At 39.8% G+C, this 13,054-nt stretch overlaps 1 protein-coding gene across 1 annotated transcript in view; it reads left to right on the top strand.

Moving 5' to 3' along the window:
• PHLPP1 (PH domain and leucine rich repeat protein phosphatase 1) overlaps positions 1–13,054 on the top strand; it is a 214,337-nt gene that overhangs the window by 93,591 nt on the left and 107,692 nt on the right. Inside the window, exon 3 of the mRNA XM_040478481.1 lies at positions 10,564–10,760. Within this exon, the coding sequence (XP_040334415.1) occupies positions 10,564–10,760 (197 nt within the window). The remainder of the gene's footprint in view (positions 1–10,563; positions 10,761–13,054) is intronic.

Here is a 13,054-nt window from a genome sequence, read left to right as displayed (position 1 = left end):
TAGTAAGTTAAGTTGAGGTCATACTGGATTAAAGTTGGCCCTAAGTCCAAAGACTGGTGCCCTTCCAAGAAGAGATGCACACAGAGACACACAAATAATGTGATAGGAAGACAGAGGCAAAGATTGAGATCATGCTGCCACAAGGCAGGGAATGTGAAGGATTACCTGTAACCAGCATCGAGGAGAGAGGCATAGGACAGCTTCTCCCTCCAAGCCTTTGGAAGGAATCATCCCCACTGACACCTTGATTTCAGACTTCTGGAGTCTACAGCTGTTTCTGTTGTTTGAAGCTACCCAACTTATGGCAGACCTAGGCATGTGGGTCCATAACTAATACCAATAGTTTAGGATTCCAAGAGTAATTTTCACCAAAAGATGGATCATTGCTACTTTCAGAGCCACTCTACTTGCTTTGCAGGCTGCTGCTCAGAGCCCCTCTTCTGGAGAATTGGCTGCCATTATGTTATCTGCAAGAAGCGTGCCAGCATCACTTACCCTTGCCCCTCTCCCTTGTGACAGGTAGCACAATGATCAGAGCCCTTTTCCCCTTGTAGGTCGTAAGAAGGATGGGAGGCTTAGCAACCTACTAACGCATATTGGTGTTCCCAGTTTTAGGAGTTTGCTTATGCAGTATGATAGCAATTTATTTCAGTTCTAGTTAGGGTGAAACTTTGACTTGAATATAACTGTGTTAGAGACATTTTAGCTACTGCAACAACCAACCATACCAATCTTACTCTTTAACACAGTACAAGTTTCTTTTGTTCTCATGACCAAGTCCATTGCTGATGATTCTGGTCAGGCAGCTCCATTCCAAGTGACTCAGGAACCTAGGCTCCTTCCATCTTGTGGCTCACCACCCCCTTGAGCCTCCTGAGCATTCTGCTGGACCATCTTCAGCTGGTCAGTGGGTGAGGAGCCTGTGCAAGAGGATGTATGGCATAGGCAGACCCGGAAGTGGCTTATATAGTTCTGCCCACATTTTCTTGGCCAGACTAGTTGCAAGAATCCAGCAGAATTGCAAGAGAGGCTGACAAATGCAGTTGTTACGTGTGCTCTGGGATGATGAAATGGGATTGTGGAAACACCCAACCAGTTTCTACCAAAATAGCATATGTAATTGTGCCATGAATGTATACAAAATAGTGTTTTGGTGCACTCATAGTTTAAAAATCATTTTAGTATATTTGGTAACCATGAAGCTTTTATCTTATTGTTTTGGATGTGGGATTTAGATTTCCCAGTGTGTGTTCTAAGTCACTCAAACTCCCCCGTGTTTTGAACAGTGACATTTTATATCTTGTTGCCTTACTAAAATGAAAACTTCTCTTTGATAATTTAGATTTGACAGGTATGACCTGGAATCATGTTCCATTACAATATAATGTTACTTCTATAAATCACAATGAAAATGAATAACTGGTTTTAAATTTTCTTTTAAGTTTATTACTATTATTATTTTTTAGTAATCTCTATACCGTGGGGTTTGGACTCATAACCCAGCACTCAAGTGCAGCATGCTCTTTCTCGTGACTGAGCCAGACAGATGCCCCTTGAATTTCTGATATAAGGTTCCACAGTACCTGGACGTTCATGTTCCTCAAAAGTTTTTGTTCTTCTAGTAACTTTATCTATAGTCTGAAGAATGAGCTAGCAAATACTCTTTTCTTATTGTCAGCAAGTTTTGGAGACAAATTTTGCTCTCTAGTTTCCAGGGACACTAAAAGCGATCAATGGACATCATTCCTGCTGTGGAATGATGGCTTGTAAACGCCATTGTTAACGCCTCCCTTCCTTTACTTAAAAAATAATTCCCTTGATATTTCTAGAAAAAAAGTTTGAAATATTTGGCTGAGAATTCCAGGCAAATGTTTTCCTTTGTAATATAAATTAAGAATTGTTAGAAGCTAGAAAGTTTGTTTTGAGCCACCTGTTTTTTCTTCCGTCCTGTCTTTCCCTCAAACATATAGCTATAGATTACATAGTTTTCGTAATTTGAGCCGTGTATGTTAAGAAGTGGTTTTTCCTTTGGCCCGAACATAGGTGTATATTCATTGATGCAAGAGTTACTTGTTGAGTGCTTAGTCTGTTCCAGATACTGTGCTAGGCTTTGGACCTGCGCTTAGGAAAGAGCCACCGTAGACTGTGTGTTTGGCCTACTCTGGAATTTACAAGCCACAGGAAGGGGTGAGTTGAAGGAAGTGTAAAGCCCAGGAAGACTGGAGTTCTAGGGTTCTAGAACCCTCTGAAGATTAAATGACTTACTTGTGAATAAGTGATTTGGTCGCCAAGGAATTAAATCAGTACCCTAGATCTGAAAGATTTATTAAATATGCTTTCATGATAACAAACAGTATAAAATCCATGACAGTCATTTACAACTATTTTCATTGTGGTTGCCTGGGAATTTTATTATTATTATTATTTTTTAATCCATTGCTAAGTGTTTTGCTGTTCCTCGTAGTCACAGTGAGTTAGTGACTCAGTGCAGAGTAACCTCTCCCTCTGACTTTACCCCTTTGGTAAAAAGTTATTTGGGATTGGGAAAACAATATAGAGTGCTGGATAAAGTCAGAATGCTATTTGCCTTTGTACAAATGTTAACAAATGTTTTCATCAGAAAAATTAGATGTTTTTTTTCCTCTTTCTTTTGCTTGTGTAGTCTATTTTCTTTTAATCATTCTTTAAAAAGCAGAGACTTCCCATGTCCTATTCAAATATATCTACTGGTATCAGCAATCTGAAACCTATTTCCATATAGAGAGTGGGTGTGGGTTCATTTTTATTAATAGTATGGTTTACTGTGCTTTTGTTTCTTTCATATGTTCTTAGGATGTCTGTAAAGGTCACTCATTCCTTTGGGGGAAAATATTCAGTAGTGGAAGCATACTTATTCTTGCTCATTTTGCTGATTTTGCTGATTTATAGCTGATTTAGAGTTGCTGCCTAGGAAGAACGGTAAAATCAGGCTCTTTGATTCAGCAATTTGTACAATGAAAATTTGGAAACAGTCCTTAGTAATGAAATGAGGAAACAAAAGAATTTATAGCATATCTTGCAAGTCTTTGAGATATAACGACTGACAACTTGGGAAAGTGTGTAGTTGGAAGAGGCAGGATATAAGATGGTGTGTATGTTATAAGTATATAAATGCTATGCAGATAAAAAATTGAAAAAATTCACCAAAATTGTTTGTAATACTATGAAGAAAGTAGAATTATGTTTATTTTGTTGTTTTTTACTACCCTTTCTTCTAAACTTTGGATGATTGGGCTGCATTTGAAATAGTAACAGAAAATAAGTGAGGACTTTGTGGATTTTATGTGTTACTCTGAGAAGGCTTAAAATAAAGCTCATCAGGTTTCCCATAGTTACCTATAGGTAAATTATAGGAATGGGCCAATTATGGGAGGTTTTGCAATTTTTTTTCTTGAGATTCCTAATAAGTTGGAAGGATGGTCATTATTTGAAATGGGTGAGTTTCAGACATTTCTGAGGCGACGTTTGTACAAGATAAGTTTTAAGGTCCATTTTAGAACATCTGAATCTGGACTCCGTGTCTTTAGTGTGAACAACCTTGTAGGGGAAAAGGTAGGTAGCTCACTATTACGTAATGCAGTAGAGAGGAATTAGGAAATTGCTTTCCTCTTGGAATCTTTGTTTTTGTTAGAAAACTTAAACATTACGGACATGTGTTATAAAGTGGAACATCAACCCTAACCCCACCTCCCAGAGAGAACTGCTGGGGATAAGCGTTTTGAATCACATTGGGTCTGAATGTGATGGTGTGGACATTGCTCTTTGTAACCTTCTCAAGTCATCTCGGCCAAAGTCTGTTCCTACCGGCAAAGGGAACAAACGTGTCGGGTCTTTTTTTTTTTTTTTTTTTTTAACTAGGAAAGTGGGGTAGTGGTGTGGGTTATCCCCAAATCATTCATGCGTGAGTTTAGAATTCTTATTTTAGCATTTACTTATGAACGCATGCACACCTCTTTGGAACTTCACAACCCTCCTAAGAAAAGCCTCTCACAGGGAACACTTAGCTGGAGTGATGGAGCTGTCTAGCCTCATCACCCTGATTTCCACACCCACAGCAGTACGCATCACCTCTGACACAAGTCACAATTTTATCTAAGGGAGGGAGTGAGTATGGTTTTTCTTTTGCGAGCTGTTATGGGTATACTAGACCTTAGGCATTCTCAGACTTAATATTTAATCCTCCCAAGGCTTCCAAAGCCTCATGATAAATAGTAATTTGTAATGATTCTGAGGCCTAAATTTGAATCAAGCATACCATGAGGCCTGTTGCCCGTTGTTTCTGAGAAGTTCAGCTGTTTCTCCTCACTCGTGGTGTTTCATGCTTGAATGCTTGTTGCCTTATGACATCCTTTGTGGAGAAGGATGACAAAAATAAAGCCAGCTGGGAAAGCAGGTGATGAAAATTCTTCCGTCTACCAAAATGATGGTTTTTAGCCAGAAAATAGAAGTTGTAGGTAATTTGAGAATGTTGGATGTGGCTGAGGCTTAACAAACCTGTGGACCTGAACAAGTCTACCATGCACCATAATGGAAAGGACAACAAAAAGTTTGTGAAACCGTTACAGTGATTTTTCTAGCCAAGGAAAAAAATCGCTCATCCAATGAGAAAGAAAACTCAGGAGAATGTTGAAAAGGCTCTCAAGGTATGGTCTGATTCTGCACAGAGAGATGAGACTGCCATTTCAGGGAGGGAACAGATGGCAAAGACACTGACCTGACAGGTGAAGGTTGATTTGATGACATTTCTCAAATGCGTTTTCTTTGCCAAATGTGAAGTTAATAAGGGGAGGCTACACCAGCTAACCACGTATGGCTCCTGGAACGGAGCTGAAGACACACATAAAGCAGGGAAGGGTTATGTACTCTGTGAATTCAAGATTGTAATGAAACCCACCTTTGAAGAAAATACCTTCTCTAAATATACATCCCAAGAAGAGACGTGAGCATCAGGTATTCTGACAACAAAGGAGTAATTTTGATGATGGAATGGAGGGAACTTTAAAGATGCCTGAGAGATGAATCAAGTTCCTTGTGAGGACAGGAAGTGAGGGAAGAAAGAGGGACGAGCGGGTATAAAGGCAGCACCTGCCCTCTCATTCATTCCTGGTTGCCTTTGTCATCCTTTCCCCAAATTGATGGACTTGCTTCCTTGGTCAAGGTTTATCAAGCAAATGCTGACGATCACCTGGTTGAAAAAACATTGTTAACCTAATGCTGTAACCCAGTGGGTCTCATGGTGGTCCTAGACCCACAGCATCAGCAGAACATCCCACCCCCACCTAGGATTACTGAATCAGAAACTCTGGGTAATGGAGCCCTGCAATCTGTTTTTAGCAAGCCTTCCAGGTGATTTTGGTGCATGCTGAAGTTTGAGGCCCTCCGCTGTAACTTGTCTTCCTTCATTCAGCATTTTCTTGTGGCATCTGAATTTAGTATCGCTTGTTATGTATTACGTAGAATGTATGTTGTAGTAATCATCTTCATTACTTCGACTTTTTGGATTTTTTTAAGTTCATGGCTAATTTTACTATAGTTTTATTTCGATTTTGCTTTGGTGGATTTTTTCAAAAATTATATTGGCTCTGTGTTTACAGCATCTATAAGAATATGAAGAGGTAGCTCACATTTTCCAGGTGCTGTTTTAATTAGTATTATAAGGGAAATTGTAAGCTCCAGTGGTATTCAAGAATTTAGAGATTAGAGAAAGGTTCAAGGCATGAGATTGCTCAGGGAGAAGGGTCTATGGTAATTTGGGGGCTACAAATAAACCTAATCGAATTGAGTAGCTGTCAGTAAGAAGCAAGATTTATTGGGCAGTTGACTTTATATATTTTGATCTGATACACAAATTAACCCTCCCCAAATCTATTTAGCAGCTGGTTGTCATTTCCATTAGCTAAAAGCAGCTAGTCTTAAATCTGTTTCAAAGCTCCTGCCAGCCTGTCTCGCTGAGCCTGTTTAGCCTTTCAGCTGTGAGACCAAATTCCCAGGTGCCAGTTCAGTGCTCAGGTCTCTAGACCTTGTTATGGGTTGTTGAAATCCTTCTGCCAGCTCTTGAAATGACCCTAGGCAAGTAATTTAATTCAGTCTTTCTGTCACTGAAGGTAGTCAAGAAGGATTTAAGGATTTATATGCAATAAGAAACATGCTTTAGAGTTTCGTCAGTCTAAGCTCTAAAGGTAGAGAAGGTCAGGTGAGGGTTGAATGTTTTCACTTATTCCTGACCATTTCCAGCTCTAGGGGCATGGTAAATTCTTCCATTGATTTTTATGCAGTGATCAGGCTCTCTTAGGTTTTGGTGCCGTATCATCATGAATGCTTCCGTTCTCTTAAGTTGTGGACGTCGTGATTGCTTTATATACTATTCTTATTCTTGTTTGTTAATATTTCTGATTACAATAGACCTTTACTATTTGTACAAGGTTCTGCGGATTATTTTAGGGGAAAGTGGGTTATTAAAGTAATGCTATGTTTGGGTAAATAGAACTGACACCGACTTAGTAAAGTTGTACTAGTTATTGCCCCAAAACTTCATGGCTTCAAATACCACACATTTATTCTAGTTTCTCGGAATCAGGAATTCAGGAGCAGCTTAGCTGGGTGGTTGTGTCTCAAGTATCCTGAGGTCCGCCGTCGAAATGATTTGGGGGCAGCAGTTCCGTGGGCTTGCCTGGAGCTGGGGGATCTGCTTCCAATATGGCTCAGTCATGTGGCTGGTGAAAAGGGGCCTCACTTCCTTGCTGGCTGTTGGCCGGAAATTTCAGTGCCTCACCTTGTTGGCCTTTTCGTAGGGTCTCCAGAGTGTCCTTGTGACAGGGCAGCTGGTTTCTCCAGAGGGAGTGATCCTAGAGAGAGAGCAAGGAGGAGATTATATGCCCTTTACGACCTGGTTTCAGAAGTCGCTTCACTTTTGCCACATTCTCTTTGTTAGAAGCCAGTCACTAAGTACTGTCCACATGCAAAAGGAGTGGAGTTAGGCCTCATCTCTTGAGGGGAAGAGTTTAAAAGAATTTTATGGAGTCTTTTTAAGCCACTGCAATGATAGACGTAGTTATATATTTCGCAAAGGCATGTAATTGGCAACAGCCAAATTTGTACTTATTTCTCTGTTGTTTCAACGGTCTTAGAGTTAAAACAGGTGTTTCTGTTACTCTGTAGATGTTCCTGAAAATTTTCCTGTTCTCCACAATTGTAAATGAGAAATAAAAGTTTACGGGAAAATGCAGTTGGAAGAGGGTAGGACTCTAAGTTCATGCATCTTTATAACCAAAATACTAACAAAAGTAACGATGGGCCGCAGGATCTAACCCAGGCAGCCCAGGCAGGCTGGAAGTTGAGTTGCCTTAAGGAATATTAAAAATGCACAGTGACAGGGGGCGCCTGGGTGGCGCAGTCGGTTAAGCGTCCGACTTCAGCCAGGTCACGATCTCGCGGTCCGTGAGTTCGAGCCCCGTGTCGGGCTCTGGGCTGATGGCTCAGAGCCTGGAGCCGGTTTCTGATTCTGTGTCTCCCTCTCTCTCTACCCCTCCCCCATTCATGCTCTGTCTCTCTCTGTCCCAAAAATAAATAAATGTTGAAAAAAAAAATTTTAATAAAAAAAAAAATGCACAGTGACAGAACAGTAGTAATGCTGTCTTGTGGGTGCAGAGACGGTGTATTTACTGTGGGTTTTTCCCCTTGCTGTTGAAAGTTAGAATTCTACCAATCTGGCTCCTTTTGCCTAGAGTAAATCTTTATGAACCAACATAATACAGCATGTTAAAATGACACCAGTCCTCTATTTACAATCGAATGAGCTCATTGGTATTAATGAATCACATACTGTAGCAGAACAGACCGTAGTTTCCCTTAAACGAATAAATACTTTGAATCATTTATTTAGTAAAATTCTCTCCGATAGATGAAACTGAAGTAGACTGCAGCAAACATTGCTGTGGTCAGGTCTCTATCTCAGCTTGAAATACTTGCTTTTGCTGTCTATCTTTCCTCCTGCGTCATGTAAGAAATGCCTTAAACCTGCAGGGAATTAGAGTAACATTTCTAAAGTAAAAGTTTTCACGACCGATCCAACTTTGAATTGGCAGGCATTGGTCACTTGGTGTTGTCAATATTTATTGGAGCATGGGACAGTTGGAATTCCTCCGAAATGAGAAGTTTGAGAGTTGGCAGGGGGAGAGAAAATAATTCCTATGTATAGAATAAAGAAGTCTGACGCAAAGGAGGGTGCACGTGGCTGATTGCCTAGGTGTAGAGTCTTATTCATCTCCATATTCCCCGGAGCCCTGTTTGGTACACAGCAAGTCCCAAGGGCGTGTGTGATCTGGAACACCCAGGGAGGGAGCAGACAACAAGGATATTGAAATTCACTCAGAACAAGACAAGGAGGGGTTTGATTCAGGCTGGGATGTTTAGGGCTTTCCAAGGACAGACTGATCTTACCATTAGGCTCCAAGACTATTCAGGCACTTTGGGAATTTTTCTAACTAGAGAATAAAAAGCCTATCTCTGTTGATGTGTCCATACTCTTCCTCCCTCCCTCCCTCTCTCTCTCTTTCTCTCTCTCTCTCTCTCTCTATCTATCTATCTATCTATCTATCTCTGGGATATATAGTCCACTCTATCTGGTGATTTGTTCTGGGACTTTCTGTAGGATTTTTGTGGAGTTGGGAGAATTGAAGGGCTGTCTTTATGTACCCCTGTTGTCTTTTTCATTAATCTCTACTCACAGATCTACATAAATGTGACAGGTTAACATGTATCCTCGAAGCCATTCTCAGATGGGGCTAAATAAAATGTCTCCTTTGCATTCATTAGTCTGTATGTAGGCTTGTGTGTGTGTGTGTGTGTGTGTGTGTGTGTGTGCCCATGCACACACACGTATGCATATTTAGATCAGATCTCTCGTTAGCCTGTGTTACTTTATTACATTTGTGGAGATTGGAGTTTCAAAATCTAGTAATCTTGCGCTTCTTTCCGACAGGAAATGTCTGTCATGTAGAAAGGAGCTCTTAGCCTGGGAGTCTGAGCGTTTTCTTTCTGGGTGTAAATGAACTAGTACAGAAGGGGACAAGCGACTGACTGTGGTCTGATCCATCATTGGCAGCCTTTGGCAAGTCGTGTCTGATGTGAAGTCTCCTGGGCTTCCTATCTCTTTGTGGGGCATTAGCATCTGGTGACTGAACAATTCAGTGGGGCCCTCAGCTCCCTTGCGGGTGGCAGCTGTGTAGTTGTTTGCTGGGCACCAAGTTTAAATAGCCGAACCACTGTTACACTCCATGCTGGCCCGGCCCCAGCAAAATTATGTAGTGTGCAGTATCTATTTTATAAAACATTCTGATGTACCGGGAGAAAGAGGAAGTGAAATTCAAACCTGCTGGTTTTGTTATTTCTCCCCAAAGGTATGTATTGGAATGGTTCCAACACGCTGGATCTCTTGAGATCTATTTTTGGTGCTGGTGCTCTTTTCGTTTCCTTCTCCAGTAGGTATTAGACATCTACCAAAACTACTTGGTATTTATGTTAGTACTTAATATTCATAAGAATATAATGTCTCTTGAGTATGTTTCTTCTGCTAGCCTTTGGCAACTAGGCAAATTTCCAAGTAAAAGAACACTTCTGGCTTGGGTCCTATGTGAGGACATGTGTCTCTCATTAATTTATTTCTGAGAGTGGGTTTCGGTCCTCTTTGATACTATACATTCAGTGTCTACAACTGGCAATGTTTTTCTCCTTGTTTATAACGCCGTGACACGTGAGTCACAGGAATTCTCCCATCTAGTTGATGGGACTTGTGTGCAAGTCATTCTGCCAGATTCATTTCCAGCTTGGAAACAAAGACTCTTAAGATCTTTCCCAGTGCCCTCTTTGTCTCTGAGGCTCAGTGCATCTCCCTGTGTCTCTGTCTTCCTGAGGCACAAGAGGCACCACTCACCAACCTTCATAGAACTGGCATTAAGTCTGTCTTTGAGGACTTAACCATTGCCACCAAGTAGTATTTTCTTATTAGAAAAGTTACTTATTTTCCATCTCCTTAATAGTACGTGTACATTGAGTCAGTGTAGAAGGAAGAATGTCATCAGTTAATTTCATTACAACAGATTAGTTTCATTAAATGCCAAATCTTGAAGGTTGTTTTCCTATCTTGGTCTGTAATGTTTTCTTCCAAGTGTACTGAAATTAACTCGAGCCATTTATAAAAATCTTGAAGTCATCCCTTTTTTAAATGTAAACAAAAATGGTGGAGGATATAGAAGAAAATAACACTTGGGTTGTAACAGAGGAGTTAAAATGGTCGTTTCCTTGGGTTTTAAGGAAAAAGCTCTTCTTCGCCCAAAATTAAAATGCACGTGTGGAGTAGATGTGGTAGTTCTTACCATAATTGTATTACTGCACATTTCAGAGTCTCTCGATTATAAATTAGGTCGTTGCCCATAATTATTCTCTGTGGTCCAGGTGGTTTATCTGGTATGCCAATGAGTTGAAAACTCATTTCTTTGGACTCAGATGTTTGCGTGTTTGTTTCAGGAAAACCCCACAGCACTGGTGGCTCTGAACGGATTCAGCTCTCAGGAATGTATAACGTCCGTAAAGGCAAAATGCAGTTGCCGGTGAACCGATGGGCCAGACGCCAAGTCATCCTGTGTGGGACCTGCCTGATGGTGTCATCTGTGAAAGACAGCTGGGCCGGAAAGATGCATGTTCTGCCTCTCATTGGTGGAAAAGTAAGTTTAAAATGAACAAAATGCTAACGGGTTCCCCAGTGCTATTAAGCTCACTTTGAGCCATTTCTGTAATACGGGGTCCATGGTTTTCACTCATCTGAGGTCTTACTCAATTCCTGTTTTGCTCCACCAGTGGGCATTGTTGAATGGTGGAGTTGTGGAAAATGGCCACGCATCGGCTCACACGAGGCCCTGGTGACGATCACTTTATTGGTACATGCATCTTATTTACAGACCTGAAACAGAGCAACTAAAAGTCAGTGTTATATTTTAGGCTACAGATGATAAGTTATTCTTTATTAGCAGACATCTCTTGATATCTTGAGTGTATCTTGTGTAGGATAGAATAATGATCCTTAAGTCCAGGGCTTAAGGATCATTCAAGCATTCTTACCAAAGGTTAGACTCTTTCTCTCTTGCATGAATCTTTGATCCGACTTTGCCCTACTTCTCTGTTTATTTTTGTTTAGTGACCAGTGAAGTTAGCATTTTTTAGTTTATCAGTTTAGCCATTCATAATTTTTGAAATTGAAATGTTACCTTGTTTCAGAGAAGAGCTGTTATATGGCTGATAGCTATTCCCAACATTGCTAGCTGCTTTTCTTTGGGCATGTCAATTATTTTATTCCTATCATTTATGAAATAGAACCAAATTGCTTGGGAAAATGTTACATTCTTTTTTTTGCCATGTCAATTTATTAATTCCCAAGTGTTGGTAGATGTATCATTACCATAATTATATGTTAGTATTTCCTGATTTTTAAATGATAGGATAATCTTTTAATAAATGGGAAGGCAAATTTGGATGAAGAAAAGGGTGTGTGAAAATTGGGGGCATATTAAGCAAATATTTTCTTTACTGTTTTCTTCCCTGAATGGGCATGGGAAAGACGGCAGAACGTGGAGGATATAAATAGAGGGGAAAATAAAACACCACTTTTGTTGAAGTGAACTTTTTAAAATTGGCAAATATTTGATCTGTTTATTCCAGGGATTAGGAATGAATTAGGTAAAATCAGATGTGTGCAGTAGTAAATGCCGTTATTATTCACTTGTTATGTAGCAAATTCATTCTTCATTCATAATTTAAAGTAGTCTCTCCTTATGTAAATAGCCCATGTCAGTTCCCTACCCGCTCCTCTGCTATTAGACAGTCTAATCCTAAGAAGACTAATACTTGATCATTTAAAAAAGATTCTGGCTGCAAGGTACATTTAGATCTATTTCAGTCATCTATTTTGAAGCCATTACTTAACTTTTGTCTGAGCATTGAAGAATTACTGGTGTCTTATTACTGAAGATTTTGTCCTTTGGATTGAATTCTGAAAAATTGGTCATCATTACTACTCCAATAGGTCATCATTAAAAATGCATATTTGATGTTTGATGCCCTGTTAGGTCAACAGTCTGTTTCTTTCTTCTCTATGATGTTAGGTGTTTGCTTAGGCAAATTTAATATAACTATTTATTAAATAACCTCTGTGGGGAAGCCACTTTGCTTGGTGCCCCAGAAATACCAAGATGGATAAGTCATCATCCCTGCCTTTGAATTGCTTATAATTTACTATCCGGAGATGAAGGATGGACACAATAAAATCTGCTCTAAGAGAGATGCAAAAAAGTAGTGCAGAGAGATTACATTTTGTTCTGGGGGAATCAGGGAATTCTGTGATGAAGGAGGTAGCAATTATGGTGGAACTTGAAGGGTGAAAAATCTTTTGACATATGAAGGAGATGGCCACAAAGATTATTGTGCTCAGAGAAGCTGAGGCAGGAAAGTAGTGGAATGTTCAGATAAGGTTCAGAAGATCAAGTTATAATTAGCATTTTCATTCAGGGCTAGAGACTTGTCTTGTTTCCCAGGCCTATTATTGGATGGACTTCTACCATTGAATGAATTGAAATGGCTTCCTTTTCTCACAGACAAACCTTGTAAAACCTGTTTTGTACTATGCCTTTAAAAATAATTGAGTATGTCGAAAAACAGTCTTTTAAAACCTGTTGACCGAGTTAGGGAAAAATAACTCTTTGCCGTCTGAGTTTTCATTAATGTGTATCTGTTCCTTTTTTCATTCTGCTCATTCCGTTTTATTCTGTTGAAGGAAAAGCTAAGAGTAAATGGAAGGTTTTTGGTTTTGTTTTTAAAATATTTATGAAGCAGAGCTAGAAATGAAGTGTGAGATAGATTGGCCATAACCTAGCAATAATTGCTGATAAATCAAACACAACACTACTTGAGCATGATCATTAATTCACATTTTCAAATGTCGAATTCCAAATATAAAGCTAAATGA

The sequence above is a fragment of the Herpailurus yagouaroundi genome, unplaced genomic scaffold (assembly GCF_014898765.1).
Source record: "Herpailurus yagouaroundi ecotype Mexico unplaced genomic scaffold, PumYag 142, whole genome shotgun sequence".
NCBI classification, from domain to species: domain Eukaryota; kingdom Metazoa; phylum Chordata; class Mammalia; order Carnivora; family Felidae; genus Herpailurus; species Herpailurus yagouaroundi.
The sequence above is the reverse complement of the archived record's forward strand: the minus strand, read 5'-3'. Positions and strand labels throughout refer to the sequence as shown.